We start from the raw sequence: 27,119 nt of genomic DNA on the forward strand, positions 1-27,119 counted from the left end.
TAACAAAAGTGCCCCTCCCCCTTGTCCTTGACCTTTTTACGCCCACCACTATCAAGCGCGTGTCTGACTTATCAGGACAACCTATGTCACACCCAGTCATTTCGCTCAGCGACCCGCGCAACCACGTTTCCTTAAATCAGAGCTCGGTGGACTCTGCTCGGGAACTACATTACCCAGTGGCCCCCGCGCCCTTAGCAGGAAGGACGTCTGCGCACAAGATACTCAGTTCCAAGTTTGGAGCTTTTAGCTGCCAGCCCTGGCCCATCATGTAGCTGCAGCACAGCCTTCCCTAACGTTGCAACTGGGGGAAAAAAATCACTTTCCAGTCTGTTTTGCAAGGTGTGCATTTCCACCTTGATTCCCTGAAAGACCATCTGCTGCATCGGTCAAGAGAAACTCCACTTGCATGAAGATTGCACGCCTGCAGCTTGCATCTTTGTTGCAAAACTAGCTACAGAAGAGAAGCAAGGCAAAGTCTTTTGTGCTCCCCTCCCCCATCAAAGGAAAGGGGAAAATGTCTCAGTCGAAAGGTAAGAGCCTATTTGCATTACTTGCAAAAATGCAAAGGGTTGTGCATGCATTTATGAATGCATGGATGCAATTTTCGCCTAGCGATTGCATTTTTAAGTTTGAGGTTTTCCACAGCTCAGTTGCATTTCCTGTTTAGTATGTGTCTTTTTTTGCAGACACACAGAGTTCCTGTAAGGCAGGGCTTGCAGTTCAGCTGTGCATTGACGTTATTTGCATTCTTCTGCTAGGATTACTGAGCTCTTTTTGCCTTTTGCACAGTCAGGAGAGATAGAGCAGGTTGGTAGCGTCTAAATGTGCAATGCTTTATATAATTGTAAAATTCTTTAGTATGCACGCATATTATAAGTAATTTTATGTGGAACAGAAATACAAACTTTTCAAAAGTCTGTGGGTGAGGATGAAAGGTAAAACTTGAGTTAAACTAGTAGGAAATTAATGTAATCTTATATTCCTTTGGGAATGAGCCGTTGCTGTGCCAGTATTTAGCTAAATTTCCACTGATATCCTTTTGAACATTAAGCAACTTTTGATTTTTAAAGGAAGTAAAGGTGAAGTGTGAATAATATCATATTTTAAAAAAAGCAGAGACGTCTATCTCTTCCGAGATTTTGCACTTTACACTAATTGCTTATTGGCTCACAGTAGAAGCAGCAATGAGGAAGGACCTTGGTGTTTTCTGTCTTCTCATTTGGGAGATGTGTTGCATCTGGGTGCGGGGGGATATTGGAAGAAAAACTATACTTTTAAGCGTTACATTAACATGGGGGGACTGTCCTATTCCATTAACAACCATAATGAAAATTTTTAAGTGTGTAATTGCATATATTTAGTCAGCTATAATATCATAGATCAGAAATTCAGGCTTATGGTTGTTTTCTTAATGGCTTTTTTTTCTTAAAAACATTTATTTATACACAGTCATATTTTGCAGGCTTAATATCATGCTGGGGAGGGCATTAAAAAAATGAAATCCCTGACATGGCATCAGAGAGCTGAGGGGGTGCTGCCAGGTGTTCTAGGACCACCCTAAGACACTTGTTTCAGAACAAATCCTTTACCAGAGACAAAGCACATGCTATATGAGAAATGTATGGGTTAAAGATGTGAGTTAAGCACTAGGTGAGTTGAGCACTAGGTTACCTTGGGGCACTACCTAAGCAAGTGTGCAGTGTAAGTGTGACCTGGTGAGACTAAAGTGTCTCAAGCTTTCGGCCACTTTTTTTTTTTTGGAGCTGTTTGCACCACTTTTTAATTCTACCGGATGGGAATAATACATCACAGCCCAAGAATAAACTGATGTGTATTCTCAAGAGTTCGAAGTAGGACTCTATTTTTCTTTGAGCATGAGGGAAACATGGAAATCTAAAAAGCTAAGCGTGCTGAAGAACCTAGGAGTTGGCATTATGAGGTGCACAGGTTCCTGAGTTCAGGGGGAACCTCCAATCTCCTAATTGAGCAGAGAAGTAACAGCTTAGAAGGGACATTCCATGTTTTCAGGGTATTCGAGAAGTGGCATCTGGTTTACTTTGTATTTTGTATATATTCACGCACTCATTCAGTTCAGTTTAATATATGTATAAATATGATATATATGTGTGTATATATACACACTGTACAGGATTTGGGGGCCTACAAAAATATTTAAAATGTAGTTGTTTCCTTCAAGGAACTTACCCTGTGGTTTGTGAAAGACCATGGATTGCTGAAAGAAAGCAAGTCATTATAATACAAGATAAATTGCATAGATAGTGAAGAGAAATGGAGAGGTTGGAGTTTAGAGATAAAAACGATCTTCTCTCTGGGGCAGTCTACAAGGTTTCATGAGGGAGGTGGTGTTATAGTGATCTTATCTTTGGGAACCTTAGGGTCTAAACTAAATCAGGTTCCTATTTGCATTTTGGGGGACATACTCCAAAGGTAGCCCCCTCCTAGTAGAGCCAGTTTTTGAGTTGGGAAGCTACAAGCGTTATTAGCTTGATACTTTTCCATTACAGGTAGGCCCATCATAGATCAGGTACTGGTGGTTCTTCCAATCAGTTTCCATTTATCCAGATGATTTTCTTAATTGGGTCCCATTTGGAAGGTGGAAGTTCCTGTCCAAAAGGGAAATTATTGATAGAAGTAGGTGATCGTTTCAGAAATGACAAAGGAGCCCTGGCCTGGACTTTAAATGTGGAATTGGCCTAATTCAGTTACGGTATTCTCAAATGGCCAAGACACTTTTTGCAGTACCCAACTTCTTTGTAATAATATAACCAAATGAAATGGGAAGGAAAGTGAAAGGTGGATACAACCTCCTAGCACTGAAGAATTTAACAACATGTTCAATTCATGGACTTTACGAACTTTCTAGATCACTATAATTGGGTTTTACAGACCTCTAATTTAAGGCACAGCAGAGGCAAAAGAATTACAGACTCCCTGGGAGCTGGAAGCACTGGGTTACTTCTTTCCAGCCTTACCAACAGTGAGATTCCGAGAAAGAATTTCTTAAAAAGAAATTTTGTTTTCCACTGTTGTAACTTTAGGTGGTATGCTTTCCAGCTTGTTTATATTAGCTGTCTGGGGTTGAACTGACATTTTTCAAATATTAAAGTGGTAGAATGCCTTTTGAGGAAATCTGAAATGTAAGTTAACAGGAAGGGCACCCAGAAAGTGCAGGAATTCCTGCACTTTACAGGAAGACAGGCTACAGGAAAAATGTGTCATCTACATTACCCGGGAGAGAAAAGCTATTGTTATCAGCCCCAGTGATTGGAGGGAGGGATGGAGGAAGGACGTAGTGAGGTAGGGAGATCTGGCGTCTCCCAGATCACCTGAAAATATACAAAAAGTTTGACCCTGTTAAAATGTACTCTTTCCCAGGTCTACTTCTATCCACCTTCTAAGAAATACGAGTTTACCTTAGTTTAAGATAGTAAATATTAGATGCTCACCTTTAAAAATAATTTTGAAATAAAAAATTCACCTTTAAACGTACAGTAATGGGTTAGTCATGTCGTGAGAAATGTGCGTAAGGCATAATTCAGAATCTTGTAGGAGAGTGACAGACAAGGGCTTAACCCTACTATGGGTTCTTTGCTTTTGTGATTAATTCCACCCTGGGAAATGAGATGTGTCAATTTCTCATTCTGTGCAAATTCCTTTGTTAGCTTGTACCAGGCGGACTTGTCACGCTTAGCCTGTAATCTGAGCCAGTTACGTTTTATAACCTCGTACATCTTAGGACACAAAATCAGAATAGGTACCTTGGGTTTCCCCGAGCTGCTTTTGTATTGATGTGGTATTCAGCCCTGGACTAGCAGGCTGCATGTCAGCTGCAGGGGCTTTCAGGGGGTCTCTTCGAGGTAAATTGAATGCTATAGGAAATGGTTGAGATTCCCATCCCTTTGTTTTTCACAGATTAGTATTTCTGTAACAACTTTTCAGTGTTTTAAAATCTGAAAGCTCTATAAGGAATATTTTTAAAACTTAAAAGAAAAACAGTATATAAATAACACTTGTTCATGATAGAAACATTTGAAAACATAGAAAAGGAAAAAAGAAAATAAAAATCACTGGTTACCACAGTGTACAGTTTGGCATATATCTGTATATCTGTTTGGACTTTTTTTTCTATTCTGTGTATATATGTATATGAGTAAATCCAAAATGTGTATAAAACTATTATTTATTTAGTTACCTTTTGTTTCAGTTACTAATATACCGTGAAATATTTCCAAGTTAATCTATTTCAACATTCATAATATCCAATTCTATTGTATTTATTTAAATAGAACCTAATGTTTATTAGCTTTTTTATTGAGGTATAAGTATTATACAAAAATATATTAGTTTCATGGCGTACTACATGATTTGATGTTTGTATATATGTGGATCATATGTATATATGATCACAAGTCTAGTTAACGTCTATCACCATGCATAGTAACAGAATTTTTTTTCTTATGATAACTTTTAAGATTTACTCTTAGCAACTTTCAAGTATGAAATACAGTGTTATGAACTACAGTCACCATGCGTACGTTACATCCCTGTGACTTATTTATTTTATAAGTGGAAGCTTGTACCTTTTGACCACTTTCACTCATTTTGCCCCCCCCCGCCCCCCAAACCCCCCACATGGCAACCACCAATCTGTTCTGTGTATCTTTGAGCTTGGTTTTTTTCTTCTTGTTTTTTAGATTCCACATATAAGGGAAATCATATGGTATTTGTCTTTCTCTGTCTGACTTAGCTCCACTCAGCACTGTACCCTCTAGGCCCATCCATATTGTCGCAGGTGGCAAGATTTCATTCTTTTTTATGGCTGAATAATATTCCAATGTGTGTGTGTGTATGTGTGTGTATATGCACACACATACACACACACACACACACATCACATTTTTTTTTATCCATTCATCTGTTGATGGACACTTAGGTTGTTTCCACATTTTGGCTGTTGTAAATAATGCTGCAGTAAACATGGGGGTGCTATTAACTTTCAATATTATGAGTTGCTATGATGATCATCGCAGTTCATAGGTTATTACATATACTATGGCCTTAAACTAAATTCCACCATAACCAATTCTTCCTCACTCTCCATTTTCTTCACTACCTTTACAAATAGCTTTTTAAATGATTGTAACATGATATATACTCACCGAGAGTAAATTCAAACCAAAGAGAAATTCATAATAAGAAAGTAAGAAGCACTCAACGTCATACCACCCAGAGCTAATTACTGTTAATTTTTTGGTGACTATCTCTTTGCATTTGTATATACATACATATATACCTAAGTATACATGCTATTATTTATGTGTGCTATTTTACACCGTATATATGATATTTTGCAACTTACTTTATACTCTACCATACGTCTTGGACATCTTTCTATATTCGTACACATGTAGTTACATCATTGTTTTCAACAAATTATTTTACTTTGTAAGAATGTAGCCATTTTCAATTTTCAATTGGATTTTCACATAGTTTCAGTACTTTTTTAAAAACAAAACTGCAGGGAACACCTTGAACATACCTCTTTGCACATTTGCCCTATTATCTCTTTAGGATGAATTCCTTTAAGTGGAAGTGTTAGGTCAAAGGTCACACACTGATGTATTACCAGATTGCCCTCTAGAGAGCTAACACTAATTATTCCCACCAATAATGTTTGGAAGTGCCCATTCTTTTCTTTTAAGCATCATGGTAAATATTGTCAAATGAATTGTTCTCCAGAAAGATTATGCCTACTTTCCTTCATCCTGGGTAGAATAATTTGAAAAAAAATCTCTACCAATTCTGGAAAAGTTATTAATACTTTACACTTATTTGCATTTGTAGTTATAAAGAAGTGGAATTTTCCCCTTTTTTTGACATTTGTGTTTCACATGTTTGAATTTTCTCATAAAATGTATCTTTAAAATTTTAATTTGCGGATCAAATTATTTTCAAAGTTAGGCCAGAACATTCCAAAATCGCAAAGCTTAAGTAATCATGGGTTTGGAAACTGGGTTCCATGCATATAAACAATTTAATTCCCTGGTGAATTTTAATTTTAACCAAAATGTCTTAAGTAAATATCACATATTTTATAAACTCATTTTGTTATGTTGTCTATAGCTATCCAGACCCCTATGAAAATAATAAGAAAAATGTAATGATCTGATTAAAATTCCAGCCTGGGAAATAACTTACTTCTGGACATTTCTGCATTTTTAGTTATCTCTACAGGCAAAAGTAGTTTTTCTTGGTTTTGTAAATAATTCTTACATAGCACATGGTTATATTTATTATGTGCATTGTTGCAGAATAATTTTTTTTCAGCTTCATGTGTAATGTCTAATCATAAAACGTGGCTTACTTTAGTTGACTAGATTTGTTAAAGAATTAAGGCTAGAATCCTCTTTGATGACCTCACAAGTTAAATAGGTCAGTCACACTTAACATGTTCTTAGCATAGCCTTCCTTAGTAAATGTGCCTATTTATGCATCCTGGTATAAGTGATAGAACTCAGAGCTATGAAAGAAGTTTTATAGTTCAATCATCTCTTAATAAAAGAGCAAACTGAAGCCTTGGAAGTGCTTTGCCTGAAGACATAGCCAGAGGGTAAAACTTATAGCTCTTGACTCTCTGTCCCAAAATTCTTTTCACTAAACCATACACAAACACTAGTAATCCACATTTACAAAACTTTTTTTTCTTCATTCTTTAGTATATTCCACATTTTTGTTTTGTTTTGTTTGTTTTTGTGGGAAGCAGACTGGCAAGGGGGGGGGCTGATGGTCCAATCAGTAGGGGTTCTTTTTCTGTGCCGGAGAAATGATGATATAGGAATCATGGTGTTGGGGTTTCTTACCAGTTCTCTGCCAAAGGATGTTTTGCAAATGCTTTCATTGTAATTCGCATTGCCTGCACTATACAGCTGCAAGTTTTAACCACTGTAATTGTTATTTGCCTTTTTTTGGACAACCTCCGAAAGCCCCTGCTGGGTAGCTAACATTTCTTCTTATACATCTTTGCATCTCTACTTCTTTTAGCACCGTGCTTATAAATAATAGGTGCTCAATAAATGTCTGACAATGAAAGTATTTTTTATCAGTAGGGATCTCTATCACTGCTCCCCCCCGCCCCCCGCCCGCCCCACGTTTCATAAAAGGTTTGGGGGTCACTAAATTATCATGGAATTTTCTTCCTGTGCTTTCTTGTTGGCATTAATAGTCCAATTCTATTTTTGCTTTATTTGGAAATTGCAAGGAGAGCATAAAAATCAACTTAAGATGGCTGGAGGAGTCATGTCTCCTACCAATGCCCTCTAAACAGATTTCAAGTTTGCATGATCCTTGGCTAACTAACTTTCCCTTTTAAAAAATAAGCGGACCTAAGATGAGTTTTCCCAGGACTCTAGTGGGATAGAAGTGAATTCCTCCATCCTGTGCTGGTCTCAGGAGCTGTTAGTAAGTTACCTCTGAACTTGAGCCTCTGAAGCGTTGTCAGAGGTAATCTGAAAGTTTTTAACAGCTGGCTGCCCTGTGACAAAACATGGAACGTTGCATGGATAACCCCCAGATGAAACGATTCTCCCCTTCTACGCTGGGTTTCGTTTCCCACTCTGTCTCCTCAGATGGTCTTCCTTCCCTGAGCTGGTCCGTATGATTTGATACCTAGTCCATAATACCGCCTCTTTCTACGTCAGAGGATGTTCTGGTTATAACACAGGAAGTCTATCACAAATCATGTAATTTAGTCAACTCACTTCTGCGTTGAAGCATTAAATAGGCACTTGCTGGAACTCACGTCATTTGATTTATTTTCTACTCTGTACATCCCTCCTTAAGTCAGATGGGGATCAGGGTTTTTCTTTTTATAGATCATTACCTCCAAATCTCGGTGCTGATCACAACCCACACTCCCCACACCCAATGCTATCATCATCACCATCACCCCTTTTTTCATGTCAGCCAGTATCATGCATTATGCTTTTGAACCTTCACATAACTCCCGTGGGGACTGATACTGTTACCGTTCATTTACAAATGAAGGAACTGAGGCTCAAATGAGTTCACTGACTTGCCCGTGGCTGAGTAGCCAGTCAGCAGCAGAGGCAGAATGCAAGGCTAGGCCTGTCTGACCACAAGGCCCGTGCTCATAACCAGGGGTCAGCAAATTACAGCCCAAGGGCCAAATCCAGCCCCACCTGTTTTTAAGTTCAGCCCATGAGCTAAAATGTTTTGCACATTTTTTAAGTGATTGGGAAATAAAAGAACAACATTTCATGACATGTGAAAATTATATAAAATTCGAAGTCCCTATCTACAAATAAAGTTTTATTGCAACACAGCTATGCCCCTTCATTAAAAAGTTGCTCATGGCTGCTTTTCCCTCCAAAATGGTAGGGGTGAATAGTTGTGATGGAGACTGTTTGTCCCATGAAGCCAAATTATTTACTCTCTGGCCCTTTGCAAAAAAAGTTTGATAGCCTTACCCTTTATGACTTAATCATGGCCTGGAGTCTTTTCATGATGGGGCCCCTATATTCTATTTCTCTTTGGCCTTACTTGGAAGTTGTCAACCTGGATAAGGACTCACTCGCTACTCAGCCAGCGACCTCTGAGGCCCACCCACAGGAAATGTCTGAGTGTGTCTCCTGGTTCTGAGATTTGTAGGCCATTGCTCATTTCCGTTGCACTAAGCTACCCGGCTCCTTTAGCCCATCCTGGGGTCCTTTCCTCTGAGTTGCACTCTTCCTGTTTGCTTTATATTTCTTCTCTTTTCATCCCCCTCCCCTTGAGAAGCCGCTCATTAGTTTGTCCCTTCAGTCCTCCCTTCTTGATCCTATATTTTGTTTAAAAAGCAAACTAAAACCAACTCACACGCTACAATGGTTGCCTGGCTTTGCTGATTATTATCATGGCCCCGGTCAGAGGTTCCATCCTTTCTTTTGTGTGGCGTAAAGATGGAAGCGTCCCTCCATGAAAGACAGTCACCGTCTTATCCAGAGAGGTTTCCGGTTATCATGTCCTGCAAAGGTTAGAACCATTTTTTGTATGTTAACCCCCGCCCTCCGCCCCAACCCTGGGTGGACAGTACTTTTTGGGGGTATGAGTATCCTTTTGCTTACAGAGGCACAAAATTTGTGGGTATTCTGTGTATGTAGGAGGGAAGGCCATGGCAAAGGGAAGAAGGGGTGGGGTTGGAAGGTACATGAAGACAGGGTAGCTTTGGTAGGATGAGCCTGGATTTGTCACTGTATCCAGAATGAGGTAAGTTTAAGTCACATACAAGGAAGTGCTAATTCCTACCATCCCAGATGGTAACACCACTGTGGATTTTTTCTGCATTCTGGATACTGTGCTTAGGGAATGATGTCATTCTCCCCTCCCTAGGGCCTGGAGAGGTGATGCCACATTTTGTATAGGAGCCCACTGAGGCCAGAGAGGTTAAGGAACTTGCCTTAGATGTCAAGGCTGATAGTGGTCGAGCAGAGGCTTTAATTAAGGTCTGTCTGACCCCGGAATCTGAGCTCCTGGCTACTCCCCTTGAGTTGTCACTCCATAATAAATTGATGAACCTATCACCCAGAAGACGTGGTTGGAGGTAGAACACATGAATGGGTTCCATGGGAATGTGGGCATACCAGGACCTGGGATGGTAATTAGGAGGGGCTAACCTGAGTCTCCCTATATATAGGTTCCTTTTGACCTCTTCCTTTAAGTCTCTGTTGATCATAGAATACTGGGGCTGACGGCTACGGTTGAATTCCAAGTACAAACTCTCCATCGGATGAAGGAACACTGGTTACAATTGGTTAACTAATAGCTACTGGTCTGTATAGAGTGGAAGTTTATATTAAATATTAGCAGTGAATATTGATTCTGTTAGCTGTCTTATAGGCTGTAACTAAGGAGACCCAAACTCTGTGTGTTTCCCTACACATGTAAGTTAAATTGTTTTAAAACGGTGATAGGAACATGGCTGGTTTGGCACCCTACCTAACTAAAGGAAATCCTGAAGCCCCTTTTTGGCTTAATGATTTCTTTTCTTCCTGGTCATTTCTATGTAAATGTAACAAGTGCAGTTCCCTTGAAATTGTGAATGAATCTATGTGTCCACTGTTTTCCTCTTGTACTGGACAGTGTGGAAGGTACTAAAATGACCTCTTTTTATGGTAGAGGAGTCAGTGGGGTTTAGGAATGAATTTTCTCTTAAACGAACAGATTCTCTCAGCTTTCTCTCCAGCCAAAGCAGAACAGGCATACCTATGCTTGAGTTGTTTCCCATAATCCCATACCGAAGCCATGGGAATTGATGGTCTGGATGTTGAGTGACAGTTACTCATTCCCTTTTTCTATCCTCTCTCCTCCAATCACCCACATGGGAAGGATGAGTAAAAGTTAAGGCTAAGGCTAGAATCTGAAGAACCAGTGGGAACAGCGTCAATTTGCGGATGACTTGGGGACTCATTCTGCAGTGAATGTGAAGAGATAGCCTTTCTGTGATATTTGAAAACTTCATAAGCATATTCTCCTCCATTTTATTTACTCCTTCCTACACCCCAAATTCCTTTGCCATTTGAAAAAAATGATCCCAAAGACTCTGAACATACCTAAAGAGAGTACTTGGGTAAGGGGTTTGTTCAGATCAATTCAGCAAATAAATTTCTGACCTATTGTTATGACATTGAAGACACTGTGTTAGGTGGAACTAAATAGACAGAAATGCATTCCACTCTACTTTTCCACTTATTAGCTATGAACCCTGAAAAACTTACTGAGCCTCTAGCTTCAGTTTTCTCACTTGTTCTCTGGAGAGACTGACCCTCATTTACTGGATTGTTATGAAAATTAAGCAAGGTCATGTATATAACACAACGCTATGGTCGGTGCTTGGCATTTGTTTATTTCAATAATTATTTATTGAGTGCACATCTGGGTTTGAGGCATTGTGCTCTATAGTAAGCTCACCATAAACATAGATTTGCTTCATTCTTCTTTCGCTCTAGCCCTTAAGAATCTTATAGTCGATAATAAGAGGCAAGAAAAACACAGAAATGTGTACAATACAAGCCGGAATCCTAGATATGCTTAGAAGGGGTACTGTGAGTTGGGAGATCTTATGGATGAGAGGGAAATCAGCAAAGTTTTTATAATGAGCATGGAAGTATCAATATGATTTTCAAAGTTGATGAGGAGATTGTGTCCTACATCCAAAGTAGGCAGGAGAAGGAACTTTGACTTCAAATACCCAGGGGGCACCAGGAGAATATTAATTAATATAGGCGGAACAACTCCTTAGAAGAATAAAAAAGAGAAGATGCCCTAGCCAAATACTGGAGCTTGAGAGACCTTACTTGTGTTTCCTAAGAATTTCCTTTTTCTTACCAAGCTATGTACTGTAGCTTTTGCTTGTAATCACAATAGCTTAATAAATGGCCTATACCATATCTCGTACTTTGAGGTGTTTTTGTATTGTGGAAACCTCCAGGAAATCTAGAGGTTAATAGTTAAACGAGTGTATCGTCATATCAGCTGGGTTTATAGGCATACTGTAATTACATAAGCAAGCTGTTGGTTCGATAATCAGCGTCTAGCTAAGTCAGGGATAGTTCCCAGAGCATGGCCACAGCTGTAATTTTCATTCCTCGTAACCTGCCAACCTGCCTTTTCCATTTCTTAATGCTCTTCCCTTTTCTAGAATCATCTGAAGTCAGATCAGGAGGAGGACTACTGTTCAATGTGCGCCTGAATTCTCATTTTACTTACCTTAAGAGTGGAGCCCCAGACAGTTCTTTTACCAAACTGACTTTCTCAAGCGTGATATTGGGTACTGGCAAGGGAGTTCATCAAGTTTATGTGTATTTTTAATTTCGGAAAAATTTCGTTTAAAAGATAAATATATTTAATACAATCAATAGATTGAATGAAGTCTTCTTTCATTATCTTGGTGTCAAAAACACAGTGACCGAAGTCCTGGGGCTTACAATAGGTTGTTTCTTGTTGTAACTGTTACTTCGTCACCTTCTTTCTTCTCAGTGACTTTATTCAACTCAGGATCAGTGGAGTGGGTAAGGTGCTGAGCTGAATCACCCAGTCAGAGGCGGGCAAGCCACAGGGCAGTTTTTTTTGCCTCACTTTGCTGGACAGTTAAAGAGAACATATGACCCAGCCAGGTAGATAGGACCTGCCAGCTGTATCATCTCATTTAAGTGGCTTGCCAAGTCTTTTCGCTTGGGACTTTGTTCCTGAATGAGTTTCTCTTTTCATAGGTAAAGTGGGGGTGGGGGTGGGGGGGATGCAGATTTAATTCTGGAATTGATTTAAAAATGAGACTGAGAAATTTTGATACATTAGGGTTACAATGACTTTTCCCAAATTTCAGTCTTCTATTTATTGTCTGATGTGACCTATCTAAGAACAAGAGAGTCAGTTGTTAGCTGGGTAGGGAATGGAATGGATGGATGGGTGGGGGGGGGGGCAGAGGATCATATATTTCTTGGTTGAATTTAACCAACATTATTAACAAAATTAAATAATCTGCACCTAACACTGTGCTAGGTGAATATAAAGATGCGTAGAATTGTATCTCTACCCGCAAGCAATCGCTTGCTAGGGCTGCCATAACAAACTACCGCAAATTGGGCGGCTTACACAACAGAAATGTGTTATCTCACAGTTCTGGAGACGAGAAGAAGTCTGAGATAGGCATGGCGACAGGATTGGTTCCTTCTGAAGGCCGTGAGGGAAAATCGGGCCCATGCCTTCGGTGGTTTGCTGACCACCTTTGGCATTCCTCACCATGTAGATGCATCACCCAGATCTCTGCTTTCATGTTCATATGGTGTCCTCCTGGTGTGTTCCTGCGTCAGATTTCCCCTTTCTATGAGGACATCAGTTGTATTGCATTAGGAGCTGACCCTCATCCAGTAGGAGCTCATCTTAACTAATGATATCTGCAATGACCCTGTTTCCAAGTAAGGTCACATGCTGAGGCCCTGGGGATTACGACTTCAACATTGGAATTTTGGGGGTACACAGTCAACCCATAACATGGGAAGACAAACATAATGCTACTGTGTACTTACTGTGCATGTGAGGGTTTTTTTTTTTGTTGTTGTTGTTTAATTTTATTGGGGGACAGCTATGGTCATTGGTTACACATTGCTTTCATGCTACAATAGCATAGTTGACTCTTTTAAGGATGGTGCAGCACACAGTGGCCCATGCGGGGATCGAACTGGCAATCTTGGTATTAGCAGCACCACGCTCTAGCCAACTGAGCCAATCGACTACCCAGTGCATGTAAGTTTTTGTTTTTTGTTTTTGTTTTTTTAAAGATTTTGTTGGGGAATGGGACAGGAACAGCATTGGAGAATCGGGGAAGGGCAACAGACAAGTTACTGTCCTTTTGTTCTTCAGTCTAGTTGTGGAGGACGTTGCTTCACTGGCCCATGTTGGTATTGTGATCATTGCGCTTTTCCCAACTGAGGCAGTTGATTATCAGCCATTGGACGGCCGCTTTCGGCGGCTCATGGCAGCTTTTGGGCTGCCGGCTGCTCACGCTGGCTGCCAGCTACTCAGCCCACTGCAGCTCTGCTGCAGCCTACCGCCGTCGCTGGCAACTCACAGCAGCCCAGCTCCAGGTTGAGCTGTTGTTCACCATCTTAGCCATAGGGGGCGCAGCATCACTGGCCCTCCTGTGGGATCCGAACCGGGGCCCTGCTGCTCAGAGCTGGAGTCCCAAGCCACCTCTTAACCAATGCACCACTTGGCCGGCCCCCATGCATATAACTTTTGATACAAGATGCAGCTGGGGTGCTGAGGAAGGTGAAGGGCGTGATTTAACCAGATCAGGAAAGCCTGTTGGTAGAGGGAAGACATTAGCTTGGTATAATAAATTTTATCAGGATAAGCAGGTTAAAAATAAAAAAAAGACTTGCCATTTGGTCCTTGAGCAGACTATCTGCTCTTTCTTCTGATTTTCTGTCATTAATGGCAGACTGAATACTTCTAAGTGGAGATGGGGGGGGGTGTTAGAATGCACACGTGCACGCACGTGCGCGCGCGCGCGCACACACACACACACACACACACACACACACACGCGTGCTGTTGCTGTTTTGATTCCCAAAACTTATTAGTGTTTGGTGGTAATGAGACAGCAAAACACTCTCAGTTGTTGTCACAGCAGCTTTCATGTGTACAGAGGTGGTGCTTGGAGTTTGGGGGCCAGGGGGCATCCTTCCTCTGTGACTAATGGCACAAAGCTTAAGAGGGAATGGGAGTAAGAACCAAGGATCTGTAGCCAGGCAAAGCTTATTTTTAGAAAAGGGCAGTAAGCCTTGAAAAAAGTACTTCTCGAGCATAGTAAAGCTCTTACAATATTGATTATTAACCGTGTGTATGCTTAATGGAGTTAATAGGCAGTTTTAGTTTCTTAATGTGGTCCGAGTATGTTTGACATAAAATTACATATAAAAATACCAGGATCAGTTTCAGTAAGAGGGGATAATAAGGGATGAGACTGTCAGGACATGTCGTGTGAGGTGGTTTGGGGGTAAGGTCAGTGGGAAGGAACTTTCCCAGCTTAGAACAGACATCCCTCATCTGTCAAATTGTCCTGCCAGGGTGCTGATGATGGTATGCTTTAAGTGCAGGGGGCCAGGTGGGCACCCCAGAAAAAACCACAGGAAGGTAAGCCACCTTTCACAGCTCAGTGGATGGTCCTGGGAGTGGGGATCGAAACAGCAGAAGAATAGGTGGGCAGCAGAAGTAAAGCAGGAAGTCAAAATTAGCTGAGTCAACATGGAAGAGCAAGGAAGAAATGACAATCATGGAGGTCAGGTGGAAAGCAGGCATCAGAGAGTGTGCAGAAGCCGGGCATGGACGTGCGTTTTTATTCCGTATAAGCCCTGCGTCTGAGAAATGAATATCCACCTCACCTGTTTCTTTCAACTTCAGAAGCAATCTTTGTTCCTCTGGCTGTTGTGTGATGATGCATCATAGGAAGCCTGGGGAGGTAGGGTGTAGAGGGATTGACAGAAAAAAGAGCAACAGAAACTAGTTTGGGGCTTGTTTAAAACAAGCCCAGACTTACCTGCACACAGCGCGCTAAGTGGGACCAACAGAGTCAGAGGAAAACAGGAAATAGTGAACCAGCTGGAGTGGCAGGCCACTTGGCTTAAGACTGAAGGCAGCGACTGGTTTCTCTCTCTTAGGTTAGGCGCTGAACTGGGTCTAATGTGAAGCAGTAGCCCTGGGATCCAATTTGCCGTCCCATTGCAAAGCTTGGAAGAAGAAATGCAAGTGCCAGCGGAAGGCCTGTGCTGCTCCTCTTGAAGGGGATTGGGATGTAGACTCAGTCTTTGCGAAAGCAACTGGGCAGGAGCCAGAACCTGTGCAACTTTCGTCCCCTTCGATCCAGCATTTCTGTTGATGAGAATCTACCCCATAATAGCTAGTGATTTTCTGAGTGCCCACCTACTATGTGCAAGGCCCTGTGATAAGCACTTTACTAATTAGCTCTCCTCATAAACACCTGAGAGGTAGGTAAAATGATCCTCATTCTACAAAGGAGGAAATGGGAACTCAGGTTAACAACCTGCCCAAGATCATGCAGGTAGTGATTGCAGAGCTGGGATTTGAATCTAGTGCTTTTAAATTCCAAAGTTCAGGTTTTCCACTTATGTAACTGCCATGTCCAAGTCATGAAAAATAGAAACACCCTATTGCCTAATAATAAGTTACACGTACCTACCTGATGCAATAGGGTAGGCAGAGAGGGGAATAATACTAATGGAAAGATGCTTACGGCCCAGGAAGAATGAATATGTGTACCTATGTGTACATGTATGCGTATGCGCTTGTGTATTTTGTTTTACCTCAAGTCGAAGAGTCTTGGCTAGGCAGCCTTTCACTGAATCCAATTGCAGGAGGTACGGCTGAGCCTGCGTTTTCTGACTCCCACTTTTTCGCTCTCTCCCTTCACAGGGGCCCTCATTCAGCTTTTCTGAGTCTCTTCTGCCTTCTCCTGCAGATCAGCCTTCTGCTAACTCATCAGTATGCACGTGGTTTAAAAGAGCTATTAGCCCTGCATCTATCTGAATCTATAGTTTTGGTCCCAGCCCTTCTTATATTCTCTGATCTCAGATCATAGTCACTATTTCATCGTAAAGCACATTTTCTGCTGATGAGTGGCTGCTGGATTGGCTGGACCTGAGTTGGGGTTCATCCCTGTTTGCGTGAGGGGTAAGCTCACGGCCCACTGCCCACTTAGAGGTGCCTCAGAAAAGGGGGGGTATAAGTGAGACAGACACATGGATTGACATCATTAAGCAGCCAGGCAGGGAATACATGAGCAAATGAAAACAATGAGTGTGGCTGCTTAGACTTAAACTTGAATGATGTTTTGACAGTCTTGTGACCTGTGGTGTTTTATGTCATTTTTACATTTGTGTACTATTCATAATGAAGATCTTGGTTATTGAGGAAAGCTATGCATCTCTTCAGATTCTCTCATTTCCTGCCGGGTAGAAGAGGCCCAGACCATACATGTTACCGTTTGTTCTGATGTTGCTGGTTGCCTTTGTAAGGAGGCCCCTTGGGCAGTAAAAAGCCTCATGCCGTCTGGTGAACAAACTGAGTCAACGCCCTTGAACCGAGAGAACACAGAAAAGGCGCGCTGGTGCTCCCTAATGGCTAAGCGATAAATACAAGATTAGGTTTTCGATGGTTTGACAGTGGCCCAAGTCTATGTGGTACTCAAAGAGTCTGGGCAATAGAGAGCTGGCAAGATGTCAAAAGTTTAGAGCCATGAAATGTTACAGCTAGCGGGGACCTTGGGAATCATCTAGGCTAAACACCTCATTTTATAGATGAAGCAATTATGATCAAGAGAGATTAAGGAACAAGGGTAATGGTGATGGTGAGCTAGGTCTGGAAGGCAGATCTCTTGACACACACCTGGGCTGTTGTTAGCATCCACGAACATCCTGATGCTAAGCCAACCTGTGGCTCTCTGGGGAGCCGTTATATTCTTCCTGTGAAGATAGAAACTAACTCCTGAGGCTTAAAGATAAAAAAAATAAATAAATAAACGAGGGCGCCAGGCACGGTGGAAATCAGGACCTCTGTTTACTCCCTGGGTCATCAGATAGTTGAATGGGTCTGTTCAATCATGCATGCAGCCATTCATCCATGTGTTTATTTCTCTGAACATTGATTAGATGCTTCTCAGCATGGCTCACAGCGGGGTACCAGGGAATGTGCAGAGAGAGATGACTTCTGCTTGCAAGAAGCTCACATCTAAGGGGGGAACAGACGTGTGTATCAACATTGGTGATGTAGTGATAGCTCCAAGGAAGAATGATTAATTGCTTGGATCTTGGACCATGAATGGGAGAGTCAGAGAGGAGGCGTGGGGGGTGAGAGGGGTAGAGTCAAAGCAAAGCTCGCTTCAGTCAGCGTGTGGGGCACTGTGAAATGGCATGAGTGGCCGGGAAATCCTAAAGCTCTGTGTGGTTGGAATGTGGGGGTCATCTCGCAGAGCAGTGAGAGATGTAGGAAAATTAGGCAGCGGCCAGGGTATGTATGGAAGGCCATGCACTTCAGGAGGCATTCATTGCCTGACTCAAAATACATACACGGTGTGAAGTACGGCGGAGACAGGGTTTCTTCCAGCGGCTATATTTAATATCATTTTGTATTTTAGACTCAACGATGCCGCTATGTCCCTTAGCAACAGGTTTTGTTAATATTCTGAGCTCAGTATGAAATGGAGAGCCAAATTGGCATTGAAGAGCTTTCGGTTGGCACGTCTGTGACTAGCTTTCTTTATCAGTTAGGGGGGAAAAGATATTAACCTTTAGAGGGAAGAGAGTTTGCAGGGGTTGATTAGTACTGAATGTAGTTTTCTTTAACTACCGTTTGATGACTCAACTCATAATGGCATTTTGTTGGCCTTTCACCAACTTAACGCTTGCCTCCCTTCCGACAGGGCATGCCTGGAGGTCTGATTATACGGTTTTCATTCATAGGGGCCTGTCTCCCACCCAGCGTGGTGGGCTTTTTAGCTAACTAACTTGACATTCCTGCCTGCCAGCTCCCCGGGAGCTTGTCTGCTCACTCACCCCACCCCGTTTGCTTTCTCCATGAGGTCATGCGAGTACTGCTTACATTTGAGTGCCTGCCGTGCTGGAGGCTTTACAGAGCGGAAACCCCAGCCTCTGTGTACGAGAGCGCGGGAGATTTTGGACCTCTGGAAGTCAGCCTTGATCTCTGGAAGAGGAGAATACTCCCCAGCTCTAGAGTCTTACAGAAAGGCCGCAGGCAGCGCCTAGGGGATGACGAAATGCTAAACCAAACCTAAGGAGGTCTCTTCCAGATTCCATAAAGCAGCAAATATTAATTTCCAGCTTTCTTTTATTTAGCCAATAATTTCCAAAGACAATGTCCACAAGCTGGCATAGTTCCTAGCAAACTTAGCAACAAATCAGAGGGAAAACAAATTTAACTGGTTATCTGTATTTTTAATGAGTTTTGTGATCTCTTCCTCTTTTAACCTCCCTGGGTCTCAGCTTCCTCTTCTTGTAACTGGATTGTTTTACAGAAATGCCTAATTTGATTGGGAGGACATGAAGGCTAAAACATGCAGAGAATACAGAGATATATATGGTGCAAATGTAAAATTAAGAAGGGTGAGGGCTAGCAGATGAAGTATTTCGAACATTTTACCTTTCCTCGATTCATTCCAGTTGGGCTCAAGAAAATCATCCATGGTTTTATTGTTTTTGGTGGACGTTTGGGAGAAATGAGCTCCTTAAACCATACTCGAATAGTAACCTTAATTTATGTATAACTGGGTTCTTGTTTATTTTCCAAAATGCATTTTATCTATTGTCACTCTGCTAAGAATAAAAGGTAAATAATGGAGCTTGAGGAAGAACTTTGTTCTTTAGATGAGTTGTAAATGCAAAGATATATGACCAAGAAAGGTTATGAAGTCTTCAAGAAAAAGACAGAATCAGCTTTTTATGGGTTGGTTTAGATCTGATGGTCGTAAAAGTTACAAAATCTAAAATATAGTCCAATCATTTGGAATTGATTTAAAAGAAAAAGCATTAAATGTGCTGCCAGCAGTGTTAGATTGTCAGACTGCAAACAACACTTTCAAAGAAGTGAACAGCTGTCACACTTCTCTGTCCTCTGAAGCGATTTAGCTTTGGAAAGATAACAGGTTTGCAAATTAACAGATCTCATCTAAATTTCATCCTTTTTCCCTGGAGCCTTGGCCACCCCAACCCCACCCCCCTCCAAGAGCTCAGCCCTTTGGTTCTCTTCATCCAAAGAGCATTTGCTTCCCTTTTCAAATTGTTGGATATGCTATTATAGGCAGTCTTAAAATGAGAGTTAATGAAGAAGTGCTTTTTTTTCTTTTTTCTTTTTTTTCCATTTTATAATAATGACTCCACAGTCAATATTGCGCATGTATTTTTATAAAAATGACTGGATGGGGGCTTTTGCTCTGGTTAATTATAGATTGGAAAGAATTGTAAGAAGCACTGTCCTGTCCTGTTGACTGTTTGATCCTCAGAGCCAGGCTCAGTGCAGAGCACATTGTAGGTGCTCAAGAAGCAGGTTTGACTAAAGTATTTATTCGCAGTATACAGGGATAGCCTTATGCAGACTTGTACAGTGGATGAAGGTCTCCCTTTTTGAGCCTTTCCCCTCACTTCTCAAAGGGAGAGCTTCTTATCCCACCAGCTGAATCCTTATGCATCTTCTTTATATATGTAAATGTTTTATTGTGGGGAAATACACCTAATAGAAGACTCACCGTGTAAGTGATTTTAAAATGCACGATTCTGGGTTTTTTAGTATATTGACAAGGTTGTGCAACCATCACCACTCTAGCTCCAGAACTTGCTTATCACCACAGATGGAAAGCAGTCACTCCCTTGAAGCCATCGCCCCCCTCTCCCCTCCCCCCAGCCCCTGGCAACCAGGAATCTACTTTCTGTCTGTGGATTTGCCTATTCTAGACATTTCCTATGAATGGAATCATACAATGTGCGGCCCTTTGTATCTGGCTTCTTTCCCTTAGCATAATGTTTTCAAGATTCATCCATGTTAAAAAAAAAAAAAAGATTCATCCAGGCTGTAGCATGTGTCCATACTTCATTCCTTTTTATGGCTAAAGAGCGTTTCGTTGTATGGGTATATCACATTTTTATCCTCTTTATTGTTTTCTATCAAAATCTAGCATCTAGAGAACCACTTAAAAAGTAGTTAATACATTACATGTAAATGTAGCTAATAGAACTTAAATTAAAAATTCATCCAGGGGAATTTGCATTGTGAAGTGGAAAGCAGCTTAAAATGAAGCAATACATTTCAAATGGTAAAATCTCAGGGATGGGGAGACATTCCTAAGGGAACAAGGGGACCTTTTCAGTGCCACTGAGTTACATATTTATGAATATCTGACTTCTTGTAAAGCCAAGTCTACCAGTAGCTCTGGGACTGGAAAAGGTATTGAATTGAGTAGATGGGCACAAGGGTAAGTTTTTAGTTAACTGTGTTGCCTGCATTTTCCTGGGCCGTCTGTTTTCTGTCTGTTGTGCTGGTTTGATTTTGAACAAGACCCTCTGCTAAGCTCCCTTACATGCATTATGTCATTTAATTCTTACAAGAGTTGTGTGGAATAGGTGTAATTTTTATCCACAGTTTATAAATGAGGAGTCTGTAAATGAGATGTTAGAAGACTCAATACTGTGACTGAAGTTTCACACCTAGTAAATCGTGGGAGCAAAACTCAAACTCATGCCTATCTTTAGCTTGAGCTCAGAACCACTACATGCGAGAGTTGACAAACGATGGCCTACCGTGTGCTTTTGTGCAGCCCATGAGCTAAAATGGTTTATACATTTTTAAGTGGTTGAAAAAATATCAAAAGAAGACTATTTCATGACACGTGAAAATTATATGGAGTTCAAGTTTTTGTGTCTGTAAATAAAGTTTTATTGAAACACAGGCACACTCATTTGTTTCCATATTATCTCTGCTTTCATGCTATAGTGGCATAGTTGAGTTATTGGGACAGAAACTCTGGGCCACAAACCCTAAAATATTTCCTATCTGGTTCTTCATGGAACGTATCTGCTTGTTTCCTCACCTGTAAAATGGAAGCCGGAAAAGAATTCAATTACATTATTCTTCAGGCCCCTTTCTGCTTTCATGTCCTGAGATTTGTGGAGAAAGTTGTTTGATCTTCGGTTTTCCTGTGAGGTCTCTGCTTTCTCTACCTTCCTCACTTTCAGCAGGTGCTTTTGCCTCGTTGAGAAGAAAGATGGAGTCCATCTAAATGAGCCCTTCCTCCCGCAAACCTCCTCGCACCAATACATCCATTCCCTGACCTGTCTTCTTTCTCTGCCTCTCTCTCTTCTTTCTTTGCCTCTATCCTTTCACTGGTTCATCTATTCTGAGTAATAATAAGGTTGCCATTTATTAGATGCCTGTGATATTCAAGCACTCAGTGGGATGGTGAAGAAAGTTTAGAGATGACACATATAAAGACAGGCTTATTATTTCATTTTAGGGATGTGAGAACTGCAGCTTGGGGAGGTCAAATTACTTCTCCAGGACGCGTCAGTTAGGAGGCTGTGGTGCCAGAGTTTGAACTCCAGTCTCTCTGATCTCAGGGTTACTCCTTGTGTTGAGTGATGTTATCTTTGCTTTCTGAGGACCTAAAGTTATCTACCCAATCCTACTCTCCACTCCCCACTCCATTGCTCTTTGTCCTCTTCATTCTCACCTCCAACCTCCACTGTCTTTCTAATGGTCTTTTCTATTTTGTATTAAGCTTGCAGGCTGCTAACAGCAGTCCCTGAGGCCAACTCTCTGACCATACCTGCCAACCCTACCCCAGGCCCCGCTCCATTTGGATTCCTCTCCTCTTGGGTGTATTTGGGGCCAAAAAGGCATGAATTAAATCTGGCTCTGCCACTTGCAGCTGTGTGACCTTGAATACTTAACTAAACCTGAGTGTCCACATCTGTAAAATGGGCTGATGACAATAGAAACTGCAGAGGCTTGATTTGAAAATGGAATGAGATCACTTACATGTTATACCTAAACATGCCTGGCATGGAATAGACGCTAAGAATAGTAGTTCTCTTCTTTTAACTATTAATATAAAACGGTATTTTCTATCCTATTGCTCAGTCACAAGCCCCAGAATTACCCTGCTTGGCTTTCTAGGGTGTTTTGTTGTCTCTTTTTACCCAAACTGTCCAAGTTATATTCAACTTGTTTTTCACTCCCTGTCATGCAGTCTCTCTTCTAAGTCAGCCGCTTTCTTTATTTTCCTTTAACATATCTTACCCCTCCCACACTTGGTGCCAATTCTTAGACTGACCATTCTCCCCTCCTTCCCTTCAAATCCTGCACGTTTGTCGGGCTTCAGCTCAACTGAAAGAGTCTCCTCTGACTGATCCCTCCTGTCCTGAGCTCTTCCTGTATGGACTTCCTTTGAACTTGCAGTAGCAGAGCCATAGCATTAAAAGGAACCATGTTGTTCTTCCCCCTTGGCAGGTTAAGTGTCTTCAGTAAGGTTATTCAACCTGTGTGTGGCAGTGTCAGACACTGCCTTCTCTATACCATGTAAGTATTCTCGGAATCACATACACTTTCTTGTACTGTTCGCCATTCAGTGGACAAGTGTCTGAGAGCTTATTGTCTGATAGGCTCTGAAGTGAAAAAACAAAAATGGTAAGGACCAGTTTTATGCCCTGTGCTTGAGAGTGAGTGCCTCTTTAAGAAGTACCTTCCTTGCTTTAACCTCATCCCAACCCTGGTAAGGACCTTCACTTGTCCTACATGCTCACAGGTGGTGTGGGGTGGGGTGGGGTGGGGAGGGGATGAGTGACACTTTAAAAAAAAAAAAGGCAGTGTAATAGCCACAGTAGAGGTTACAACAACCCAGAAGCAGTAATGATTAATTTAGGGGAATTAGAAAAGCTTCACAATGAAAATGATGTGAGCTGGGTTTTGAAGGATGAATAAGAGTTCTCCAGCAAGGAGAACACATTTTAGTCAGAGTGGAGAGTATAGAAAAAGCAGAGGAGGCATGAACATGCAGGTACTGGGTGGCATGTAAGTTTGTGGTGCAACTGGGGTGTTTCAGGGGTGCATTGTCCTTAGGGTATTGGAGGAGAGGAGTTAATGGAGTAATCAAACTTCAGATGTTTTGTGTGTGACTAAAAAGTCCATGCTCTTCTTTCAGTACTTCATTCTACTTCCATATGAAAGGTCTGAATAGAGTTGGTCCTGAAACATTTTTAAGTTACCTAACCTTCCCAATCTTTCTATACCATTGAACTCCAGTTTGGTTACTTTCAGACTTTTTGGCCTTTTCTATCCCCGTGCTTGCTGTGTGATGTACGTTGTGAAGTGAACGGTTGAATAGGGTCACAGGGTTTAATGGCACATCATTTGGAAGTTTCTGGATGGACCAGGGTGCTCTGCTGGTCTTGGTTGGTGTCTTCCCCTTGAGGATGACATTTGAAGCAAGGAGAGTTGTCACAAGGTATAGAAATTGATTCCTGCTGATCTTGGCAGGGAAGGAATCCATTGAAAGAATTTGGGGTAGCTCCTAGAAGCTACCAGAGGGCCAGAGAACTCAAATCAGAGACAACAGAACTGGAACAAAGCCCCCAAATACACCAAAAAAGGGGGCGGGTGCAGATACCACTGCTACTGCCAGTGGGCACAGATAGGCAGCTTGCAGCTTGTACCACCACCACCACCAGACAGGAGGTGCGGTGTTGTCATCAGAACTGCTGCCAGTAGGGCTTCCCCAAAGTGGATGGAGCTGCCACTACCATTGTCAAGTGCTGAAATGGCTCCTGTGTTGCCCCCGGCCTGTTTACATCACTAGGGACTGACCCCACGTCTACAATGGTTGCTTTGGGCCCATGACTCGAGTGCAAAGTATGCTGGGAAACTGAGTATTCAGCACTTTTTGCTTCTATAATGGGCAGCTGACTCTGCCTCATGAGGTGGAGGACTGTCCAAACATAGGAAGGGGACTCAGAGGCCAAACGCGGGGACAAATGTCCGCTGCAGTCTCTAAGCTGGCCCCTAAAGTTGGCACCACCAACTTTCTTTAGCTGGAGACCTATGGAAATCCAAAGGGCATTTGTAGCAGGAAAAGATTTTACCAGCTCTCTGAGATAGAGGAAGGAAACTCGACTCGGGAAAGTTAAGCAGTGGAGAGAAAACTCTCGAGTCTTAGATTACTTACTGACCTCAAAAGCAAAAGGGCTGGCTCAGCCTTAGCTAGGTCTGTCAGGATCTAATTCTAGTTCACTTAAGAAAAGCAAAATTTTAAGTGGGGACGCAGTGCCTTGATTTGTGAACGACTTTTAGGAATCATAGATAAAATCATAGGCAAAAGTTTGTTTTATCCTTATTAAGAACTGGATGTAGTAGAACAGGTATTTTTTCTTGTTTCGCAGGAGGGAAAATTGTTGCCCGTTTAAGAGAAGCAGCTTGTTTGGGGTTGTAGACCCAAGGCTGGGACCTAGGTATTCCATTTCTCTTGCAGAGGTCTCACCATACCATGGGTATGTCTCTATAAGAATTCCCTTTTCTTTGGGTAACAACTGAATTGTCTATAAATGCCTGAATACCATAAGGAGTACTAAAAGAACTCTAGATTTTATGCATAACAATTGGGTTGGTAGGACATACACAGTAGCTCTATTGCTCATGGGTGGTTAATTGGATGAGGGCTAAGTTACATTGGTATACTCTGGCTTGAAAAAGTTAACCTCTTGAACGTATCTCTTCCTTATTTTGAGATATTTATACTATCAAGTTCAGTTTCAAATGTATCCATCTTAGCTTTAGTTCAAATTTATTTCAGTTCATTAAACTTTGTATGTCACATAGTGCAAGCAATCGAACAGGTACACACACACACACCTAAGGAGTTAAGAGTTTAAGCAAGAATTTTTTTTCCCCTGCAACAAAGGTATTTTGGGTATGTAGCATGTTGTCTTACCAGCTGCTGCCTCGTTTTAGTGTTAGATTAGCTTTCATTACTTTAGTCTCTTCTGGTGATTAATAGAAACTGGGGTGGGGTGGGGTGGGGGGAGCATCTATCACTTTGCCTAAGAATATCAAGTGTATATAATCGAGCCAGTAATTGGCAGTTTACTGTTAAGCGACAGAACTCTAACAGTCTTCTAGGGAATGAGAACACAGTACAAGGATACAGCTTGGATTTACGGTAGTCAACAAGTTTTTTGACTGACGCACAGGAAACCTAAACTATACAAAGTGCTTAAGAGATTGAATTGCTGGATTAAGAATCGTGTTACATGGGCTAAATCAGTAGGAGCAGGAGTGGCTGAGCCAAGTTACTTTCAGTACCTCAGTTTCTCTACCATTGTTTACAGTATCTATTGTGTGCCAGGGAGCTCTGTGTTAGCTCCTGACTCCGTCACCACTAACCTACAAGGCAAGTGTTTGTTTTCTGTCTTGTGCAGGTGAGGAAACCAAAGCTCTGGGAGGCTGAGCAATTTTCTGGGAGGTTCATGGAGTTTGTGAATAGCAGTGTGGGGGAAGGCAGGCTTAGATCAGGGGCACTCCAGAACCACTCAGCCTAATTGCCTCTTCTTATCCTGTGCCTTTCAGGCGCCATTTCGGTGCTTCCGCACAGACACTGAGATACACGTGTGAATGCCTCCTGCGCTCTTGTAACATCGGCTGTGTTTTGTGTTGACTGGGGAGTGGGCGCTTGAAAGCACACAATGGCCAGACGTCAGAATTATCTGATTTTATTGTTTTTTTTAAAGCTATTGAACGATGCCATTCTGTGAAGCAGTCATTGAATTTGATAACTTTTAGCAGGTTTGGTGATGTGGCTGATTTATGTAACTTCACGTTTTATTGTCCTCTTTGCTTCCTACACACAAAGGAGTCCCAGGTAAAGGTGGATTTGGGAAATGGAGTTTGATGATTGCGCAGAAGGCAATTGAGTCAACGGGCAGGGATTGGATGGGGGAGGAGAGGAAGAGAAGAATTTGAGCAGTGAGTCCATTTGGGGTCACGTGGGGCATCAGCGGGGTGAGCATTGGCTGAGCAGGGAGCCAGGCTGGGGAGACTTGCTAAAGCGCAGACAGGGCCTGCAGACCTGCCAGACGGTTGAGGTCAGTTGGCAGACAGGGCCTTTGCAACTCGAAATTGAGAGACTGCGTCTGGAACACAGTGGAAAGAGGGCTGCGTGACTCTTAGGGTAAGGATGAAGGGAAATAAGTCAGTCAGCCTCGGTCTCAAACAGGAGGGCACCGTGAAGTGCCGATTCCCTCCTGAAGCCGTGACAAACTCACCCAAGTACTGCTGCCACGTACCTCTAACTTCGTCTCTCTGTTTCTAATGTTTATGCCCAGGACTGCTTACCCCGCCATAAAATCGAGCAATGGCTTGATGAACTCGCTCTGTAGGGAAATATTCTCAGAGCATTATTATTATTATTTTTATTTTAAAAAAGCTAAAGTTGAGTCCTCTAAGCGCTGAGGCCTAATTTAATGAACACTGATTTACTCGAGAATCTAGAAAGCAGTCTCTTTTCTTCTTGCTACTGCAACGTAATCTGACTTTTTATTTATTATATGACCATCTTGCTGGTCTGCGGTGCACAGACAGCTCATGAGAGGTGGCTAAGCTGCGGGGCCTCTTGGTTCCAGGCCGAGCTGGGGCACTTCTTCGGTCTCCCGTTGCTGTCCGGCTGCTTTGCAGCAGTCATTGTCACCATCCGGGTCCCACTGTTGATTTCAGCCACCTCCAGCCAAGACTCTTGCCATTCTCCATTGTGTTTTTCTTCTGCTTTTGCCCTCAGCCACATCTCTATTCTTGGCCCCTGTGGCTTCCTTCTTCAGCCCTCCCCAGGTAATGAGAGGCCCTTCCTTCTGGCCTGTTCTAGACTGTTTGCAGGGCCAGGTGTCCTTTTGGTGCTGTGCCTCATCTTGGCTCCTTCCATCATTGCCCAGAGCGTTTGCTTTTCATTGCTGGCTGTAGAGGCCCTTCCCTCCCCTCCC

At 42.1% G+C, this 27,119-nt stretch overlaps 1 protein-coding gene across 1 annotated transcript in view; it reads left to right on the plus strand.

The window, feature by feature from the left end:
* Positions 1 to 215: 215 nt before the first annotated feature.
* MAP2K6 (mitogen-activated protein kinase kinase 6) overlaps positions 216 to 27,119 on the plus strand; it is a 104,863-nt gene continuing 77,959 nt past the window's right edge. The window contains exon 1 of the mRNA XM_019623800.1: positions 216 to 530. Coding sequence (XP_019479345.1) covers positions 515 to 530 — 16 coding nt within the window. The 5' untranslated portion in view covers positions 216 to 514. The remainder of the gene's footprint in view (positions 531 to 27,119) is intronic.

Source organism: Hipposideros armiger, unplaced genomic scaffold (genome assembly GCF_001890085.2).
Source record: "Hipposideros armiger isolate ML-2016 unplaced genomic scaffold, ASM189008v1 scaffold_562, whole genome shotgun sequence".
NCBI classification, from domain to species: domain Eukaryota; kingdom Metazoa; phylum Chordata; class Mammalia; order Chiroptera; family Hipposideridae; genus Hipposideros; species Hipposideros armiger.